The sequence below is a fragment of the Rattus norvegicus genome, chromosome 12 (assembly GCF_021556685.1).
Source record: "Rattus norvegicus strain SHRSP/BbbUtx chromosome 12, alternate assembly SHRSP_T2T, whole genome shotgun sequence".
In the NCBI taxonomy this organism is placed as follows: domain Eukaryota; kingdom Metazoa; phylum Chordata; class Mammalia; order Rodentia; family Muridae; genus Rattus; species Rattus norvegicus.
In genome coordinates, this window is record NC_141545.1 from 43,922,749 (window position 1) to 43,941,188 (window position 18,440).

Here is an 18,440-nt window from a genome sequence, read left to right on the forward strand (position 1 = left end):
GGTCCATCAGCGCCACAAGAGTTACACATTAACAGCACTATATATAAGTAAGATACAGCAGAGATTAAAAGGGAAGAGGAAAAAAAAGAGAGAGAGAGAAGGGAGTCCTAGGAGGGGCCGGGAACAGGTTTGGGCACTGTCCCCAAATTTGAGGGATGGAGGAGAAAAGATGGGGGAGAAAATCCGGCTGAGAAAACCAAGCAAGTTCGGTTTGCTTTGGTTTCTGCTTTCTCCGCAGTTGAAACCGAGCTATTTTCTCCCCAATTTGGGAGCTCGCGCAGCCGGAGGCCGTGAGCCAACTACCACCTTCCCAGGGCGGACAGCGAAGAGTTTTGGTCCCCGGGAGGAAGGACCGGCCTCCCTCGTCCCCAGGTCCCCTTAAGCACTCTGCAGTCCCCTCTCTCCGGTTGTTTTCTCCCCCTCCCTAGACAGCTGGGGAGAAGCAGTGGGGGTCCCCACGTGCCTGGACTAGAAAAGGGGGCCTTGCCCGCCCCTCCAAGGTCTAAAGCTGGATCCTCTTCCAAACACCGGAGGGGAGGGGAGGGGCCCCCTCATGACTCGCCATTCAAGAGGCCTGAAGGTGACAGGGACGTAGGGCCCCGGCTGGCGGGCTCCGGGATGGGGGTTGGGGGCAAGTCAGCCGCCAGGCAGGCTCCGGCTGGGTCTTTGAGTCAAGGCCCCCAGGGCAAGCAAGTCCTAAGGGCTAACTTTAGAGCATTCCCTCGTCACCCCCCTCCAACACACACATAGGCCCCGAGAGGATCCTGGAGGGTGGGGAGACCGAAAGACTGACAGAGGCCTCACCGTTTATACATATACATTTACATAGGTAAACACGTAGATTATTGAAAGATTCAAAGATAAATTGAACTCCAAGAAGATAACTTGCCTAACTGCCTCGGGACTGGTTATGGGGACGAGATGGCAGCTTCCCGGGTGCCTTTTGCCTTGGAGGTCCCACTGAGCTCCCAAAGTACCTTGCCTCTCACGGGGAGTACCCCTGCCCTGAATGTCCGTGAATAAGGGAGTCTGCTTAGCCTTTTCCTGTGCTAGGTTCCGTGGGTGTAGGCGACTTTATTTATTTTGCTTTCTGATCCATGTCACAAAAGGGAAAAACGAATTAAAAGCGAAAACCCTTCTTAGCTCTTACTTCCGGTCGGATTCCTGTTAAGGGGAGAGAGCCGACTTTGAACACAGGGTAAAAATCTTCTCCCATTAAAACTGAAGTATATGAAGTTCCTCTTTACGAAATCTAATCAGGTCCCTTTCCTCTCTCCCCGCTCTGCGCCCTAAATTAAAGGGAAAATATTTTCAAATCAACGTGGCCCCCCTTGGCCTGAGCAAGGGGCTTGTTTTCAGCCTTTTAACTTGAGTGACATCTCATTTTAGGTTGCTGGGAGGGGTGGGGGTGGTCTTAATTATTATTTAAAGAGGGGAGGAAGGGAGCAGGCAGAAAGATCCCCTTCTATCTTTCCAAGTTTGAAAGACACTCTTGAAGAAATCATTAACACAACGTCAAAACTCATTTCAATAAAAATTTATTGAAATTTCAGTGATGTTCTTAAAGAGGAGGAGAATTACAGAAAACTCATCGAGGACTAAACACAAAATACGCCTTCTTGGTTTTTTTTTTTGTTTTTTTTGTTTTTTTGTTTTTTTGTTTTTGTTTTTTTTAGTTTTTTGTTTTGTTTTGCCTTTCACGGTTGTTTGAACCCAGTCCCTTTCCATACACCAATCAAAAAAAAAAAAAAAAAACCGCCATCAAGTTGAACAATGAAAACCTTACTTGAGTTAGAAGATGTCAGAGTCTATGAAAAAAATCAGGAAAGTTTTTAGGGTGGGCTGCCCCCCCCCAACAATCTCAACCCCTCTGGGGGTGTCAAGGGTTTAGGGAATTTCAAGTGGAATTCCTCCCCAATTTTGGTGAAAATAGGAAAGAGTACTCCGACCCCACCCCTCCAGTAAGAAAAAAAAAAAAAAAACCAAAACTTTGCAGCCAGATTTACTTGAAAGCACGGAGATGTGGATATAGAAGTCTATGCTTGTTAGTGTGGATTTGCCATCTCCTGACCTGGAAATAAAACCCAAAAGGCAAAACAAGAATAAAACCTGACAGACACGTTCCTATTTACATCCAGCTATGTACAATTCAATAAATTAAAGTTTAACTTTCTGAGCAGTCATATTCCACGTATTTACAAGAGATATCAAATAATTACATAAATACTTTGTCCAATAGTCGTTGTTTCCTCTTTATTATTTCTTTTAAAACCTTGTTATTGCATATACAGTTAAAAGGAACTAATGGTCCAACAGGCACACGAAAGCCCTCTACAGCGCTTCAGATAAAATAAACTCCGTTGGTTTCACGCCCGTGGCTCCCCCTTTCACCCCACTTCCTCCCGGTTGCCAACGTGAGCAATGTTGAGGATGGGACTTCCGTTCTTTTTCCGTAAAAGGAAAAAAAAAAAAAGAAATCCAAAATAAAACCCAGAAAACTGTAACATGCAAAAAAAGAAGCCAGCATCGGCTCTTAAACCATCACAATGTTTAAAAAAAAAAAAAAAAAGACACAGGATTCCTTTAATATAGACCGGGCAAGGGTAAGGCCCTCCTCTCCCTGCCCCAACGAAGTACTCAGCAATTCGTTTGAGTTTCAGTCTTCATAGACAGTTCCACGGAACTTCTCCCCCCCACCCCCATATTGGTTTTGTTTGTTGGTTTGTTTAGGGGGAGACTGTTTCCACTGAACACACGAAGGGGAAAAGGGGAAAGATTCGGGTGAAGTCTCTCAAAGACTCGTGCTCCTGGCCGGGCTGGCTACCTTGTTCTTCAGCCCCAGCTTCCACAACAGCCTGCGCAGAAGTCGCTCTAGACACAAAAGCCTGTTTGCCCCCTTCAATCCCTCGGCTCAAAGCGACAGCAGCCTGGTTACACAGCCCAAGACGACAGGGCCTGTGGTCTCTAGCACGCTCTCTGGAAGGGCTGTAATTCTCCTTCCCAGACAAAACTGAAAGAGATTGGGGGCGGGGGTCACCCCATGTGGAAGGCCCGTGGTTTATTTTACATCTAACAAAGTGCACTGGCAGATTTGACCAAACTGGAATGGAGAGACCTTAGGGAGGAGGGCGGGTTTTGCTTTTTGTTTTCTTTTTTTAAGGGGACCCGCTGCAGGACCTGTCTGGCTTGGCTTCCAAGCCACTGACCAGTCGCTGGATGCTCTGCAGTTCGCTGGTAGCCGCCTCCTTCTCGGAGCAGAGTTTGGGTGACAAGGACACTGAGCCGGAGGACAGCGTGGATGAGCGGCTATTCAGTTCCGACCCGGAGTCCACAGCCACCGAGGCTGGGCTGGCTGCCAGGACCGCCGATTTGCCGTCTAGGGGCCCCGCAGCGGAAGCCATGGACGGTAACGCAGTGGCCAGCAAGCTGCTGCTATCAGGCACCGGGACCGGGATGGAATACGGGCTGTAACGCAGCCTGGGGCGCATGCTGTTCAAATTGAGGAACGGGTGGCGGTGCACGGAGCTGGAGGCGGCCGCGGAGGAGGCCGCAGCAGCTGCAGCCATGTATGTGTAGGGGTAAGGAAACAGGCTCCCAAAAGGCGACATGGCCAAACCCTGGGGAAGAGAGAGAAAAAACATAGGGGGTCAAGAGAGTGGGTGGGGGGAACCCCTCTCCTCCACCTCCTGCTATCTGGGGCAAGCCACCTGTTTTGGAGGAGTGGAGGGACAATACTTTTTCCCTAGGTTGCATGCTAAACCAAGGGGTTAATAGATGGGAGAGTTCCTGGCTATTAAATCTTCCACAATATGTCATCCATGGTGCCTGACCCTCAGGGCTATTAACAAGTTCTCAGGAGGGCAAGCAGCTGCACCTGTTGAGTGGCCTCTGCGAGGCCTTCCACCAAAGAGGCTAGAGTTAAAAACTCTGGTGCACACGGTACCATCCTCTCTTCCACTCTCTCCCCTAGATCTTTCCCAGGTAAAGGAAGGAGAAAAAAAAAAAAACCAATGTAAAATTGGGAGTGGGGGGGAGTAAAAAGGTGTTAAATATTAAGATAGCAAGCACCCAGCCTCGGAGGAGGCTAGTTTCCAGGCGGGAGACTGAGGCAGATCGGGGGTGGGGCAGGAAGGCACACAGAATCGAGATTTGAATGCCAGAGCCCGGGGCGTGTCCTTTACCTGGGGATGCCGATAGACTAGTCTGTTCTGGCTGCCGGTCCTCAACCTGTCACCTGCCCGTCTGGGGTGGGGGTGGGGGTGGGGGTGGGGGAAAGTGCAGCGAGGTAGGGTTCGTGGTAAGTTAGAGGCTAGCCCTTTTCTCGGCTCCATCTTCCCCCGGTGAGGAGGACCACGTGCCTTTTGGGTCAGGCAAGGGAGACGGATAGGCTCAGACAAAACAAAAGGTGGGAGAAAGGCTGGCGGGGTTGGGGGGGGGGGAGCCAGAGAGGCTTCCCACTGGGTTCAGAGCCTTCTCTCGGAGCCTTTCCGTGCACAGGCACAGCTGTCTGAAACACACACACACACACACACACACACACACACACACACATACAGGCTTGACAGCCCCTCCCTCCTTGGCCATTCCCACGTGCGTGCAACCCATTAACCCTTTGGAGACAGGGCTGGGCTGTTTGGGAGTGGGGTGGAGGAGAAAAGGCTTTGAACTAGGGAGAAGGCTTGCTCACTCTCGACCAAATTCTCACCCGGGGACTCAGTCACTTCCCTTCCCCGCACCCTAGGCCCTTCCTGGTTTAGTAGTGGCTAGGAGCCTGGAGAGGAGAAACAAATTGTCTGGAAGAAGCAATCAAAAGAGGTCCCTGGAGAGTCAGGCAAGGCTCCACTCCACCAAAGGATCAGCTGTGTGACCTGAGCCAAGGGATTCAACCTCTCTGGGCTCACCATCAAATGAGCCAAACTTGTCTTAAAGCTAATAGTATGGGTCTAAACTAGGCACAGCCTAAGTTACAGGGAAACAATTTAAGGAGGACCTTGGGGGCGTGGGGGGTCACGATGGCTCCTGGGATAGATGCTACACCCTGACTGACGGTCAATAAGATATTCTAATAGTTATTAGCATGAATTACTAGGCTAAGGCTCCTAGGCAAGAGACTGGGACTAAGAGACTGGTTTGAACTGGTGAGGGGCGGGCGGGCAGGCAGGAGCAATACCTGGGAGGCCAGAACGTGTTGTTGGAGGTGGAAGGGCAGGGTGGCAGCTGACGCCCCGGACAGTCCCTGAGCTGCAGCAGCCGAGGCCATGGCTGTGGAATCGAGGCCTGAGACGCCGGTGGATGCCCCGGATACTGTGGCCAGCAGGGGCCCCATGCCTGCAGCCATGCTGGAGAAGGCGCCGCCCATGGCAAACTGGCCCGGGTGCAGGAAGAGAGGGTGCCCGTTGAAGAACTGCTGGCCAGCAAGGCCCGGGGCGAAACCCAAGCCCGGGAGGGGCCCCTGCGTCAGATGCGCGGTGGCGTCTGTCTGCACCGACAGCGGAGCAAAGGCGTCCTTGGCCGGCAGCGCTCGAGCCTCATCCACCTTGGCCGACACCGGACCCTCGCGTCCGGGGCTCCTGTGCTCATCCGCTCCCGGAACTCGGGTGCTAGACGAGATGGTGGCCGGGCTGTGGCGCGAGTCTGGCGATGCCTTGTCCAGACGCGCAGTGTCTCGGGCCCGGCTGGGCTCCGCGGGGAACAGCTGCGCCCTGGTGGCTGGACTGCCCTTGTCGCGGCCCGGCTCCTCCGCTGTGGTGGTGGAAATCTTGGCCGTGTCGCAGGCCTCGGGGCCATGCTCCTCCTTGCTTTCAGCCTCGGCGTCACTCTCGGCTTCGCTGGGACACAGATCTTGGGGAGGCGAGGAAAAGGCAAGGGGAACCGATGGTCAATGTCCTTTCCTAGTTTAAACCCCACCCCCAAACCCCTGCCAGGCGCGGTGCCGTGCCAACACTGGGGAATCTGAGACAGGGGGACAGCCTTGACTACAGAGTGAAAGTATATCAAGAACAAGACTCCCCACTGGGCAGTTTATAGGCTGTGTAATCCCGATTGCACCACTCCCAGCCTTCATTTTCCCTTTCTGTAAAATGGGATGATGATAATGGTGGCCATTACACCTTTACACTTCCAGAAGAATCACAAGTGTTCAACCTACTCCATTCAGGCCACCCATTGGCAGCTTTTCTTATTGTAATGCTTCTACTTTAAAACAAAACAAAACCAGAAAGACAGGCCTTCACCGAGCCAAAGGTTTCTCTAGCATCTCTATTGGATTGCAAATTCGCTTTTTTTTTTCCCAAGGATGTAAACCCGTGACCTCAGCACTCCCTTGTAGTACATTCCGGTTACCTTCAAAGTCTTTGGCTCAGGGAGTGACAGAGGTCAGGCACTTCCACAAATTTGTGAATAATTTGGGAAGGATTTGTTTGGAATGAATCCTGACAATCTGAATGGGCTCAGGCAGAAACGAACGCCCTCGCCAGGAGCCTTCGCCAGGAGCCTTCTGAGTCTCAGTTCCCACAGAGAAGGCTGGTGGGACAATAAGATCTCTTTTTTTTCCTTTTCCACCTCTCTTCCACCACACCCTCCTCTGTGGGTGTCCTCCCAGAGAAGGAAAACGAAAAAGAAACGTGAACCCCACTTTATGTTAAAAGCTTAAATGGATTGAAGATATTTAAAAAAAAACTTTCCCTTTATTTTACTTAAAAAACAGGTTTCTTCCCGTTGAGAGCTGTCTTTCAAAATAAACGTCACTTGCTCTTTAAACAGAAAAACTGACTTGAAAGTCAAACCACCTTTTCTACCCCTACCCTGCCTCTCCAAAGCTGAACCTCCCCTCCAAGGCTTGGTCTCCTCCCCCACAGGCTGTCCCTTCTCTTCTATCACCTTCACAGGTAGTGGGTGGTTGAGGCCTTCAAGGGACCCTGTAGAACACTTGCTCACCCAGAATTCAGCTGGATGACTGGAAAGAGGACAGAAGGGCGCAGAGGCAAAGACAGACAGAAGGACAGAGAGAGGTGCTCCAGGTGCTTTGTAAAACTGCCTTGCCAACTGGACATGGATGCACACATATCAGCCAAATGGGACTGCAGGGGAGGGTGTTCCAAGTTCTCCTATGCTACCCCCCTCTTCAAATGACGTATCTGCAAATTCTAGAAAGGCCTACCCTACCTGGAAAGTGAGCCTGCTGGTTCAGGCCCTTCCCTAACTCCTAAGGCCTCAGGGCCAAGAAACCCTGGAGTTTGGTGGTGGCAGGGAGAGCCAGGCTTACCTTTGAGGTTGGAGGTCCCCACGGTGGACACAGCGGGAGAGGAGGCCTGGGCAAAGCAGTTGAAGGCCGCCTGCTCACTGGAGGACTCATCAGAAGTTCCGGTCTCCTTCTTGTGCCTCTCATCAAACACCCTCATGGACTGCAGAGTGAGCTGCTTTCTGTAACAGGGGACCCACACCCCATCATCAGTTAGAGAATGGTACCTCTGTGTCCCTTTTGTTTTCTCCCCCCCCCCCCTTTCCTGAGTGGCACACACCTCTCCCTTCTGCCCTACGTGAACCCAGTGACATGTTCTGATCCCACGGTGGCCACACAACACAGACCCCAGCATTGTTCTTGCCTGTTTAGCAGGGACGACTATGCATTAGGAAAAAACTTGGCCTGGAAAATTTGTTTAAAACCTCAGGACAGAGGTTAGAGTTGGTTGGGGACAGTCACACACCAGCCTTACAGTAGAGAGGGTGCCGGTGGACGCCTAGCCCAAACTCCTGCACCAGTGTTAAGATGGGCAGGAAACATTCATTCATGGTACACCCAACTACAATCAGTCCACCAACATTTGTTTTGATGATAGAAGTTATTTTTTTGCTTTCAAGACAGTGTTTCTCAGTGGTAGCTTGATCTGTAGACCAACGGGGATGGCCTTGAACTCACAGAGATGCACCTGCGTCTGCTGGGATTAAAGGTGTACCACCAGGCCGGGCTTACAAATGATTTTTTAATGCTCAGACCCCAAGGGAATAAAGTTTAAAAATTGATAGTTTGTAGAAAAATCTTTGAAAATGGGGGGGGGGCGCACGGGTGTGGTCTATAGTGTCCAACTGTTTACCCAAAGCAAAAGATGCAGAGAACCCAGGAAGGAGGGAGGGGGGAGGTGCCCTGGACTCTTCAGGGGGCCTTAACTCAAGGCTGGTCCAATCTGGGACTTCAGGTTGCAAAGACTCTAGAATAATCTGTGAATAGTTTGGTCCCTTCTTGAGTCTTTCTCAGGAAGAATACCGAACTACAATCTGTTTCCACTCTCCGATCTCCGAAACCCTTTTCTGGTCAGAACAGCAATATAGCCTTGGTTCCTTTAAAGGCAGCAAGAAGCAGAGAGCATTCTCTACCTGGGCCACTATGGAGCTGATGCCCTCCCATTCTTCTCAATCCAAGTTATCTTGCGCCCCCACTTCTTCCTCAGACTTCCAAGTGTGAGCCCAGGGAAAGGACTTCCTTCAATTATCCCCTAAACTAAAAGTCTTCTTCACTCACCTTTTCTCTCTCCTGCCATTGCCAGTATCTCGAAAACCTTTCGCAAAAGGATTGTTGTCTATTTTTAACTGGGTTATCTAGAGGAGACACACAAGCAAGGCGGACATTAGTTTCACCTTCTAGAATGTTCTAAACCTGCCCCCTTGCCCCAACTCCCCAGTCTTCCTCTACAAATGCGACTGCCCAAAGGATCTCAGGGATGCTCTGTGGAGAATGGTAGCAGGAACCATCAAAAAGACTGTAGCAACCTACACCCGTCCTGGCAGCCAAGCAAGGATTCCTCACTGAAATTATCCGCAGAAATTCCTTCCCTTGGACAGTTTAGATTTAGAAATGAGACTACCGCAAAACAGCCAAGAGGCACAGCCCATAGATCTGAGTTAGTAGCTTCTGTTTTGTTTTTTTAATGCATCTTAATTAATTATGAAGTGTGTTAAAATGCCACTTCCTGCTGCTTTCCAACCTCCAATCACATACATGCATGTATGTACACACACACACACACACACACACACACACACACACCCCAAAACCTTTGCTGTGAATCTAATAAAATTAATTATGGGGTTTCACTACCTTGCACTAGAGTGACCCCCCCAGCCCCCGCAGAGGCAAGAATGGAGTCGAGGGAATTTTAATACTGAAGGTTTTTTTTACAGGTTTAAAAAAAGGAATGGCTACTGGTGATAATATTTGTTTCATTTATGTTATGGTTCTTGTTTGTTTTCTTTTTTAAACCACCACCAACAGGAGGTAGAGAAGGACCCGGGACTCTGATTTTTTTTTTTAAGTCATTAAAGTAACAACTTAATTGATACAACTATCACAGGATTCTGGGTCTAGAGGGGCCTTGCATTTTTTTGCAGATTGCTATCTTAAAGACCTCCTCTCTTCATAGAAAAACTATGTATCCTGTTACGGGGGAGGTGAGAACTTGTGCATTGCTTTTGGGTTCTGCTCTTTAAGGGAGGCCAGACAGTAGGTTTTGCTGGAGATACTAAGAGGAACAGGTGGTGACTTCTCACTCAGCCTAGGGAAACATAAGGATCAGTGTCCAGGGGCCAGGGACAGTGGCCACGAGTTCGAGTTCAAAGGACAAGGTGTTGCCAGGTAAACCGGACTTTCCCTGAGGTCCAGGGCTCAAGTGAAGTTCACCGAGGGCCCTCGACCCCTCCCCTCCTATCCACAACCACCAAGTTCCATGCTAGCCAGTCACCAAGGAACACTCCTCTTTGGGCCTCTGTGTGTTTGTTTCCTTGACCTTCAGGCCAGGAGAACTGCAGATTCCAGGCCTGGCCTCCTTGGGGAGCCCTTCTTAATCCTGAGCTTCAGGTCGCATAGAGGAGAAAACCTTTAAGATGACCTAGTGACTCTGTCCACCTTTAGGTTCAAAGCCTCAGATGGCTCAATTAACATAATAGCCCTGTATCAAGGTGTCTGTACACACCACACACACACACACACACACACACACACACACACACACACACACGAGAGAGAGAGAGAGAGAGAGAGAGAGAGAGAGAGAGAGAGAGAAACACCACACACACACACAACGCCACCGCCTACCAGCATAAAAAGTAATAAAAACAAATCATCTAATTCAGGATCTCTGGCTATGAGTGGAGAAGCCATCCCATTTGGTCCCAGATGCTTTTCACCTTAAACTGCTAGCTGGTTTCTTTCAGTACTCATTTTTCCCCCCTTTTTCCTCTCTCCTCTCTCTCTCTCCTCTCTCTCTCTCTCTCTCTCTCTCTCTCTCTCTCTCTCTCTCTCCCTCTCTCTCTCCCCCCTTCCTTCCTCCTGAAGAGGAGGAACTAGGAAACAGCAGGAGACAAGCCCCAGAGATTGGAACAGCCATCTGTTATACCACAAGCATCAATCTCCCAGCTCTGAGTCCTGTTCCTCCCCTTCGAAAGGAAATCAGGCCTCCTCTCTTTCCCAGTCGAGTCAGTCGCACAAGAAAATTCCAGACTCTTTGCCCAAGGCCCTGGTTAACTCTCTCAGCCCTCAGCCTCAATAGGGAGCAAGGTTAGAGGCGGCATCAAGAGAGAAAGAGAAAGAGGGAGGGAGGGAGGGAGGGAGGGAGGGAGGGAGGGAGGGAGGGAGAGAGAGAGAGAGAGAGAGAGAGAGAGAGGCCCTGTGGGTTGGTTACCTTGTCATTCTGATAGGCAGTCACGGCGATGAATTCTGTTTCCGGGAACAGGTATGTGCGGAAGGTACTGTAAGGCAGTTTCAGAATGTCGTTGGCTCTGACGATGTGGAACCGCGGCTGGTACTTGTGCATGGAGTTTAGTATAGTCTGTGGGAGCAGGGACGGGGACACGCACGTTAAAAGAGAAGGAGAAGACCTCGCCAGGGCAAATGACATCCTTATTCCCTGCCAAAGCCGACATCGTCCCCACGGCTGGGACCAAAGCCCGCCTCCTTGGGGTACGTTTCACTCCACAGATGTTATCTTCTGGAGACTCCGAAATTGCTCCTCGGCAGAATTCGTGCCCCCCCACCCCACCCTCTACATATTCATTAGTACCTTGTACCCTAGCCTACCTGGGTCCCAAAACTATAATTCCCCTGCCACGTTGCGTGATCGCTTGGGAAGGCCAAAGTCTTAAAAGACAGAGAAAAACATGCATTTTAATTTACAAAATGATTCAGTAGTTTAAGCGCCCACTAATTGACAAGCCCAATCCACTTAAGGCTTTGAGAGGCTGAGCTCTAGAGAGAAATATTTATGCCCTAATCAAATCAAGGGTTTCAAATGCAATCCCTGTCCGCTTTAGATATTTCTGAGCCATTCACGTCTTCCTGGGCCTAATCTTTCTGCTTATTCTTCGCTTATCACTGTTTATTCTATTGAAATGTCGGGGAGGGGCGGCGTGGATAGGCAAAGGTCCCCTGGCCTGACTTTCACAGGCAACCCAAGTCTTTCCCTAAGTCCCTAGGCACACTGGAGTACTTGGGAATCCTCAGGCACTCCCCAGTACACACGCACCATTATATTTTGTCTAACGCCAAAGGTTTAAGCGTGCTTCTAGTCTGACTTTCACCCAGGCCCGAATCCTTTTTAGCAAAAGAAATATACGCCCGGAAACAACACGGTGAGGCTTCGAACATTCAACTATCCCAAGAAATGACATAGCTGATTTCAAAGAAATAAAATAAGGTTTGTAAGCAAAACAAGCCCCGTACAATCACAAAACTTTACAAAGCGATTCATAACTTTTTTAATTCTTAGTATGACTCTACACCTCCAGGTCCGGAACCCACCCAGGCTCTTTGATTGCTATTCCGGTAAATTCTTCTAGAATGTCAGGTTTTCCTTTATCCAGGGAGCAACCACCCCCACCCACCCACTTTGCAATTATGTTGCAAATTTAACAAAGTTGGTTCTGGTAGCAACCAACAGGCAGAAAGGAGTGTGGGCCCAAATTCTGAATTGACTAGGAAGTCAGACCTCCCCGAGAGAGTCTTACTGATGGTCAAAGAAACTTACAAATCCGTGTTTATCCGAAATGTTGTTGGTGAGTTTCAGTTTGTGGAAAGTGACGACTTTGGACATCCATTGCTCCCCCGTAGCGGGGCTGTCCGGGTGGATGTACATTCTTTTTGGCATTTCGGGGTCTGCCTTACCGGCCACCATCCACCGAGAATTGTGAAACTTATATCGACAGTCATCAGCAGCTATAATGTCCATCAATAAAATATACTTGGCCTTTTTATCCAGCCCAGAGCACCTCACTTTAAATGGAGGGAACATTCGCCTACAAGAGCACAGAAAAGGGAAATACACAAATCAGACTCTGTAAAACGGCTCAGGACCTCGGACATGGCTTCTGAGTTGCTTGGCACCGACTAAACGCTTAACGCCTTCTGCTGGGACCAGAGAGTCCGTAAGGCAACAGCAAGTGAAATTGTTTACTTCCCCCGCTAACATTAAAACTGCTCAATACCTCATTGCTTTCCTATCCCAAGCCTCAAATCAAATTAATTACATCAACCTCCTCTAAGAGGATCTACCATTTCTTAAAAAAAAAAAAAAGAAAATGTTTGCTTATGTGACTGTTTAGATTGCCTTCTTATAAAGTCTGATGGGTTCTTAAGTGTTTTTTTTTTTTTTTTTTCTATTTAGCTGAAACAGCTAGAAGCGGGGTTCCAAAGAACCATGGTTTGTAAAGTTTGGATTTTCCACCAGCTGGTTGATGGGAAAACATTAAGAATTATCGAGGAAATAAATGCCCAGTTATGGACTGAGGCTGCCAAAGTGTGTGTGTGTGTGTGTGTGTGTGTGTGTGTGTGTGTGTGTGTGTGTGTGTGTGTTTTACAGTGAGTTCTCTGACCGGAGGTTGGAGACAGGCTAGCGTCCGGGCCTGGTAACCCATCCACGATTTAAGCTATAAACCACATTCCTCTACTCTGTAGGCCACTGCAAGACTCCGCTGTTTAATTTCACAGAAGTGCTGGCTTTCTGGACTTTTGACTTAAAAGGAAGTGCCCGGTTATGAAAACCGACTAAATGTCTTGTGGGTTGGGAAATGACCCGATGCCAAACTTTGGCCTCAAGTAGTTTGGAAGAAGACTGAAAAGTAGGGTTTTAATTTTGAGCCCTTTCAACTGGTATCTTGATAAACCTCAATGCTAACTACCTAGATTTTTTTTTCCCCTTAAATCAGTTCTTTTAAATGCTAGTCCTGGGGTCCTTAACAAGTTTGTTTCGGTCAGGCAAGGACACTAAGCATTACGTAAAGTATTAATAATAATATTCAAACATAAAAACAGGGTGCATATCCTCGTGAGTTCCTTGGGTCTACACACATAACCTTAATTGTAAAAACTGCCTGCTCCAGCTTCCCTGGGCGTGCAGACGTGTATGATGGCCACGGGAAAGAAACCTAAATGTCCTTCCCTCTTCCACTGGTTTCTCTGTCCCACACTCATCAGGGTTTAGGCCCCCTTCAGCCCTAGAAACAAGGCTGAAGAGAGGAGAGGGCCTGAGGAATTCCCACAGGTCTTCCACTACTGTCTAAGAGGGGCTTTATGGTCTGTCTTGGGAAATAAAAATCAAACAGACAAAAAACAAACAGAAATAATGATATTTCAGAATGGCTTTATACACGGGCTCCTTCCTGCAACAAGATGATTTCTTTTTCTCAAGTCCTGAAGACGCGAGTGCGCGTCTCCCTCAATGGAAAACACCCTGTATTCTGTAGGGAACCCCGATTACGGGTCGCTAAGAACCATGCAGAGGGCCCGGGTAGGCTGAAACTTCCTGACCCTCAGGCAGGGCCCAGGAGTCTCCACATATTTGGGGGGACAGGAAGTTTTCGTTTCAAACGTTAACAGTCAGCCAGAATCTGTTTTAAGCAAACAGACAAAAGAGATATGAAAAACTTCGGACGGCTTTGGGGCAGGAGGTCCCCACTGATTACTTACTTACCTTCCTGACTTCGTAATGACCATCTCTGTACCCCGCTTGTGAAACTGGTCCCAAAGTTCCTTGGCCTCCAGGTGCACCTTGGGGTCGTCTTCTACGTCTTCTTCGGGTTCCATGGTCTTCAGAGGCCTCAGATGTGCCTGGGGTCCCAGGGATGAGAAAGGGATGCCGGTCTCAGCAGCCCCCACTAACTGATCCATGATGGGTTTGGCCAGGGCTCCGGGCAGCGAGAGCGCCGCGGCGCCGTTGGGAGGCAGCGTTAGCGCGGGGAAGAAAGGCGGCTGGTGGCCCAGCACCGCGCTCATGGCGAAGTCCGGCGCCCGGTGAGGTAGGAACGGATGATAGGCCATGCTTGTCCCAGGGATAACCGGATCTCTCATGGAGAGGCTCATCCACTCCAGACAGGGAAGCAGTCCTCAGCTGCTGGCTTGGCTCCGCTTTTGTTGTTGCTTTGCAAAAATAATGATTAAAAAATTCAACAGCGACACATAGTTTTGTTTAAAATTAAAAGGGGGGCAAACTACCAATAAAGCGTTCGAAAGGGAGGGGGGAAAGTGTCTTTGGGGGGAAGAGAACGCCGCTTTTAAAGAGGACGAGGCGACAAATCAAGAGACATAGCCGCTGCAGGGGCTGTCCTGGTGCCTGGAGTGTGTTGGAAAAGCCGCTCCTGGAAGTCGGTTTCAGCAGGGCAAGCAGCAAGCAGGGGCTCGACTGGCGCCCGAGCCCTGTGGCTTAGCTGGAAATAGACACAGCAGCCCTTTCCCGGGGTGGCTCCCCGGCTCCCACGCTCTTTGTTGCCAAAGCGCAAGGTTCTCGGAGACTTTTTTTTTAACCTTTTTTTCCGACTCCTTCCCCCGCCCCCTAGCTCTTCTCTGGCTTTCTCGCAGGAGGCGTCTTAGTTGAGCTAGACTCTTGCTTTCACAGGCAGCGAGATCAAGGGGGAGGAAAAGTCTCTCCTTTAAAAAAAAAAAAGCGATTTAAGCCCCTTTCCAGCGGAGCTTTCAAAACTCGAACTGCGACTCTGGCTTCGGTTCGTGATCCTCCTCTCTGGCTCCGGGCTGCGTGCAGTGTCTGGGTGGCGATCGAAGGGTGCCTGCGATCTTCTGCCTCGGGGACCCGGCTGTCTTCCTTGTGCTAAAAAAACGTGAGCGAAATCGCCTTCCTAAAAATAATAAATTAAAAAAAAAATCAGCGTCCCGGCACGCAGGGCGAGGGACGATCAAGAAGACGGGTGCAAAAAAAAAAAATAGGAAAGAAGGAAAAGAGAGAGGAGCGGTTGGGAGCTGGAGTAGGCGAGTAAAGGGAGGGAGAGAGAGAAAGAGAGAGCGAGCACCTCGCCACCCTCCTCCGCCTCTAGAATTCCCCGGGCGTCTGCTCGGCGGCTCTGGACGGTCGGGCTGCGCTGTGGGCTGCGGGAGCCCGAGGCTTGTTGATTGGCTCTTTGACGCTTTCGGACCAATTGTGTGGCTGCATAGGCGTGGTTTTCACAGGTCGAGTGCTGGGGGAATAGAGCCGAGTTATAAAAAGAAGGTGTCGGAAACTGGAACGTCGCTGCGCCGCGCGGTACTACGGCCTGTCCTGCGTTTATGTCAACATGATCAGAGGGGAGGGCGGGGAGCCACCAGGGCGCCGCGCGCTCACCAAAGTCGCCTCTAGGTGGCTGATCCAGAAGAGAGTTCGCAGCAGCCTGAGAGCTCGCCCCGGCTCCTCAGCTCAGCCCACGTCTGAAAGGCCTCAGCCATCCAAGCCTTGGGATCCGGGGAGGAGGCTGGGCCAGGGAGGAAGGGGGAGGGAGCGAGGGCGGGAGCCAGGCAGCTTGCCCGGCTTCCGAGGCGCCGGGCAGGGGCGCTCGCCTCTCGCGCGCTCCGAGCGCAACAGCTCAAGCCTGCGGCCGCTTCTCTTGTACAGATCTGCAGCTTCTTCCCTTTCCCGGGCCCCGGGCTAGCCGAGCCGACCGCGGAGCGTCCCTTTCGGCCAATGAGCCTTAACAAAAGCTCCAGGCTCGCGCAGCTCTGGAGCCCCACGTGGAGCCGCCCAGCCACCTCTGAGTCAAGTCCTCTCGTGAACCGGGGTGCTTCGGATTCCCGAGCCACTAGCGCAGGGGATCCCACAAATCTTTCTCCCCGCTGCGTGCTCCCCACCCGCAGCCACGTGCAGAAAACCAAATGCCCCCTGGGTATCTGTGCCCGAATGCGCGCTGGGACACACTGGGACCGAGCCCCACGCGGAAAAACACACGCGAATACGTACAAGGCCTGCGCGCCCGGCCCAGTCTACGCTCGCTCGGCGTTGTGGACTCCTTTCTTTTTTAAAAATGTATTTACTGACCCTTTTGAGCCCCGTTCCTCTTCCATTCGGATGCGGACACCAGTGTTCCACTCGGATGGGGGTGTGGGTGTAGAGAGAACGAAGCCGCTGAAACAAGTGAGTGCCCCAACTGCGGGCCTGTCTCGTCCAAGCCTGTGCTCTCACCTCCGGGCCAGCTCGGTGGGGAGCCGCCGCTCTGGGCTGGGAGAGCTGGTTGGGGGAGGTGCTCCAGCCTCCTATCTTCCCCGGGCATCACACTTCTCTCTGGGTGCCTCTGTTCCTCTCCACCCCGGGGACTTATCATAGCAGAAGTTGGGGGGCGAATTTGTAAAAACAAACCGTGAAACGTACCCCCCTATCCAGATGTCGGGAGGCTTCGGTCCCCGCTCACCCTAGGGTGGGAGGAAGGCCAGATCAGACTTTGATTGGTGACCTTATAGGACCCCCAGCCCCAAACCTGCAGCCCTTGTTTGTGGGTAGAGGTGAGCTAGCATTCCAGTTTAAACGGAGGGCAATCTTAGCAGAATTTTTAGTTTTCCTGGGACAAGACCTTTGCTTGGAAAAGGAACAGAAAGGGGCCTGGTTTCCGGGCCTAGAGATTAAGCTTTGAAGGTTTCCGTGTGGACCATTTGCGCCTAGATTTTTCCCTTGAGGACCTCCACCCACTCTCCCTCACCCAGGACCCCTTTTCCAACTGCAGGTCCAAACTAGCAGCTACTGGGTGAATAGGCCGTTCCCTCCCCCAGGTAGGGAAGGACATTTGAGGCCACGCGCTTTTCCAGTCTTACGTGTTTTGATGTACAAGGTTAAGAGCGTTTGGCGCCAGCCCTGCGATTTCTTCCATGGTGCGGCCAATGAGAATAGAGTCATTCTCTGAACTTGGTGTGACCCTCCATCTCGCCCCTTTCTTTCCCCTTCTCTGACTTCCCGTGTTCACGGTTGAGAAGGGAGAAAGAGGGAGAGAAACGAAACAGGAGGTGGTACCCAAGGCGGTGGCTCACAACACCCCTTCCCCAGGCCCCTGTTCCAGATTGCCGAGAGTGCAAGAGGCCAGGCCAGGGCCCTCTCAGCACGGGCCACCGAGGTCAGCGCAGATTCTCTGCGCAGGCAGAAGGCTCCCCCTCCCCCTCCTTGCCTAGCTATTCTAGCCAGAGCAGCCCCTAGAACCCAGATCTGCTTTACCGGTATTGGCCGATTAATCTGCGCTCCCGCGTGGAGTGCAAGAAAGCGCTGTGCAACTGCAGTGTGTTTGACCCCTTGGTCACCTCACGCGGTGCCCTGAGGGTCCACAGGCTAGCCAGAGACCTTGGCAACCGGTACCCAGCGTTCTGGCCTCAGGGGTCTGCTCTGCAAACGCGAGGCGAGCTCGCTGACTTTGCATGCAAATATCTGGCCTTGCTTTTTGGCTCCAGCGTTGGAGCCAGAGCAATTTCTGACCCTCACATCACCCCACACACAAACACCCTTCAGTTGCCTATTTTTGACTGTAGCTCTAACTTAACCCAGGGGTCACCCCAGTTTGCCACTTCTGGCTTCCACCCCCCCCCACTTCAGTGCGCCAGGGAAAGGGGGGGGGCTGTGGAGGAAAGTTTGCGGGGATTCAGAATCGAAAATGTCTACATGTTGCTAATGGTCTACAAACTTCCGCCAATTACGACTGACCTCCCAGACGCTGCCCCTGGAGGCTCGTGTTCTGCCAGGGAGGCCGCGGCGAAGCCAGGATCAAAAGCGGGAAGGTGCGAACTCTTCTTCGTCGTTGCGTGCCCGCCGCGCCCCCCTCCTGGTGGGTGATAAACCCACTCTGGCGCCGGCCTTGCGCCGGGTGATTAATTTGCGAACAAACAAAAGGGGCCTGGTGGCCACTGCATTAGGGTTAAACATTGGCCAGCGTCTTCCTCAGGCTTGTGGCAGGCCTGGCCTCCGGGAGAAGCTACAATGTTAGCGCGCCTCGAGCCCCCTCGTGAGCCTCCAGCTGCTGACCCTTGGTGCAGGCTGGTTCTGTTTCTAGACTCCTTGGTTGAATTTTAGCCAGTCTTTCCAAAAGAATCGGGAACTGGCTGAAGGACGGGAACCCTAGAAAGTCGCTAGAGAAATAGCTCTCACTTTTTGCAGTTTTTTTTTTTCTTTTTCCTTCGCAGTATATAGGGCCTGGGATTTTGAACAAGATTAAAAAACACTGTA

The 18,440-nt window shown here is 51.2% G+C and overlaps 1 protein-coding gene and 1 long non-coding RNA gene across 5 annotated transcripts in view; one reads left to right on the forward strand and one right to left on the reverse strand.

The window, feature by feature from the left end:
- Positions 1-1,522: 1,522 nt before the first annotated feature.
- Positions 1,523-16,438, reverse strand: Tbx3 (T-box transcription factor 3). Of its 3 annotated transcripts, XM_087578695.1 has the most exons (9): positions 16,281-16,438; positions 13,956-14,401; positions 12,015-12,282; positions 11,069-11,128; positions 10,674-10,820; positions 8,519-8,595; positions 7,265-7,422; positions 5,171-5,841; positions 1,526-3,617 (listed from the first exon to the last, which is right to left on the reverse strand). In XM_087578695.1, the coding sequence occupies exons 2-9, from the start codon at positions 14,342-14,344 to the stop codon at positions 3,156-3,158; spliced, it is 2,232 nt and encodes a 743-aa protein (XP_087434821.1). In that variant the 5' UTR covers positions 14,345-14,401; positions 16,281-16,438; the 3' UTR covers positions 1,526-3,155.
- Positions 14,850-18,440, forward strand: part of LOC134481194 (uncharacterized) — a 59,384-nt gene continuing 55,793 nt past the window's right edge. For both annotated transcript variants that reach the window (XR_015634344.1, XR_015634346.1), the window contains exon 1: positions 14,850-15,096. This is a non-coding gene — a long non-coding RNA (uncharacterized LOC134481194). The remainder of the gene's footprint in view (positions 15,097-18,440) is intronic.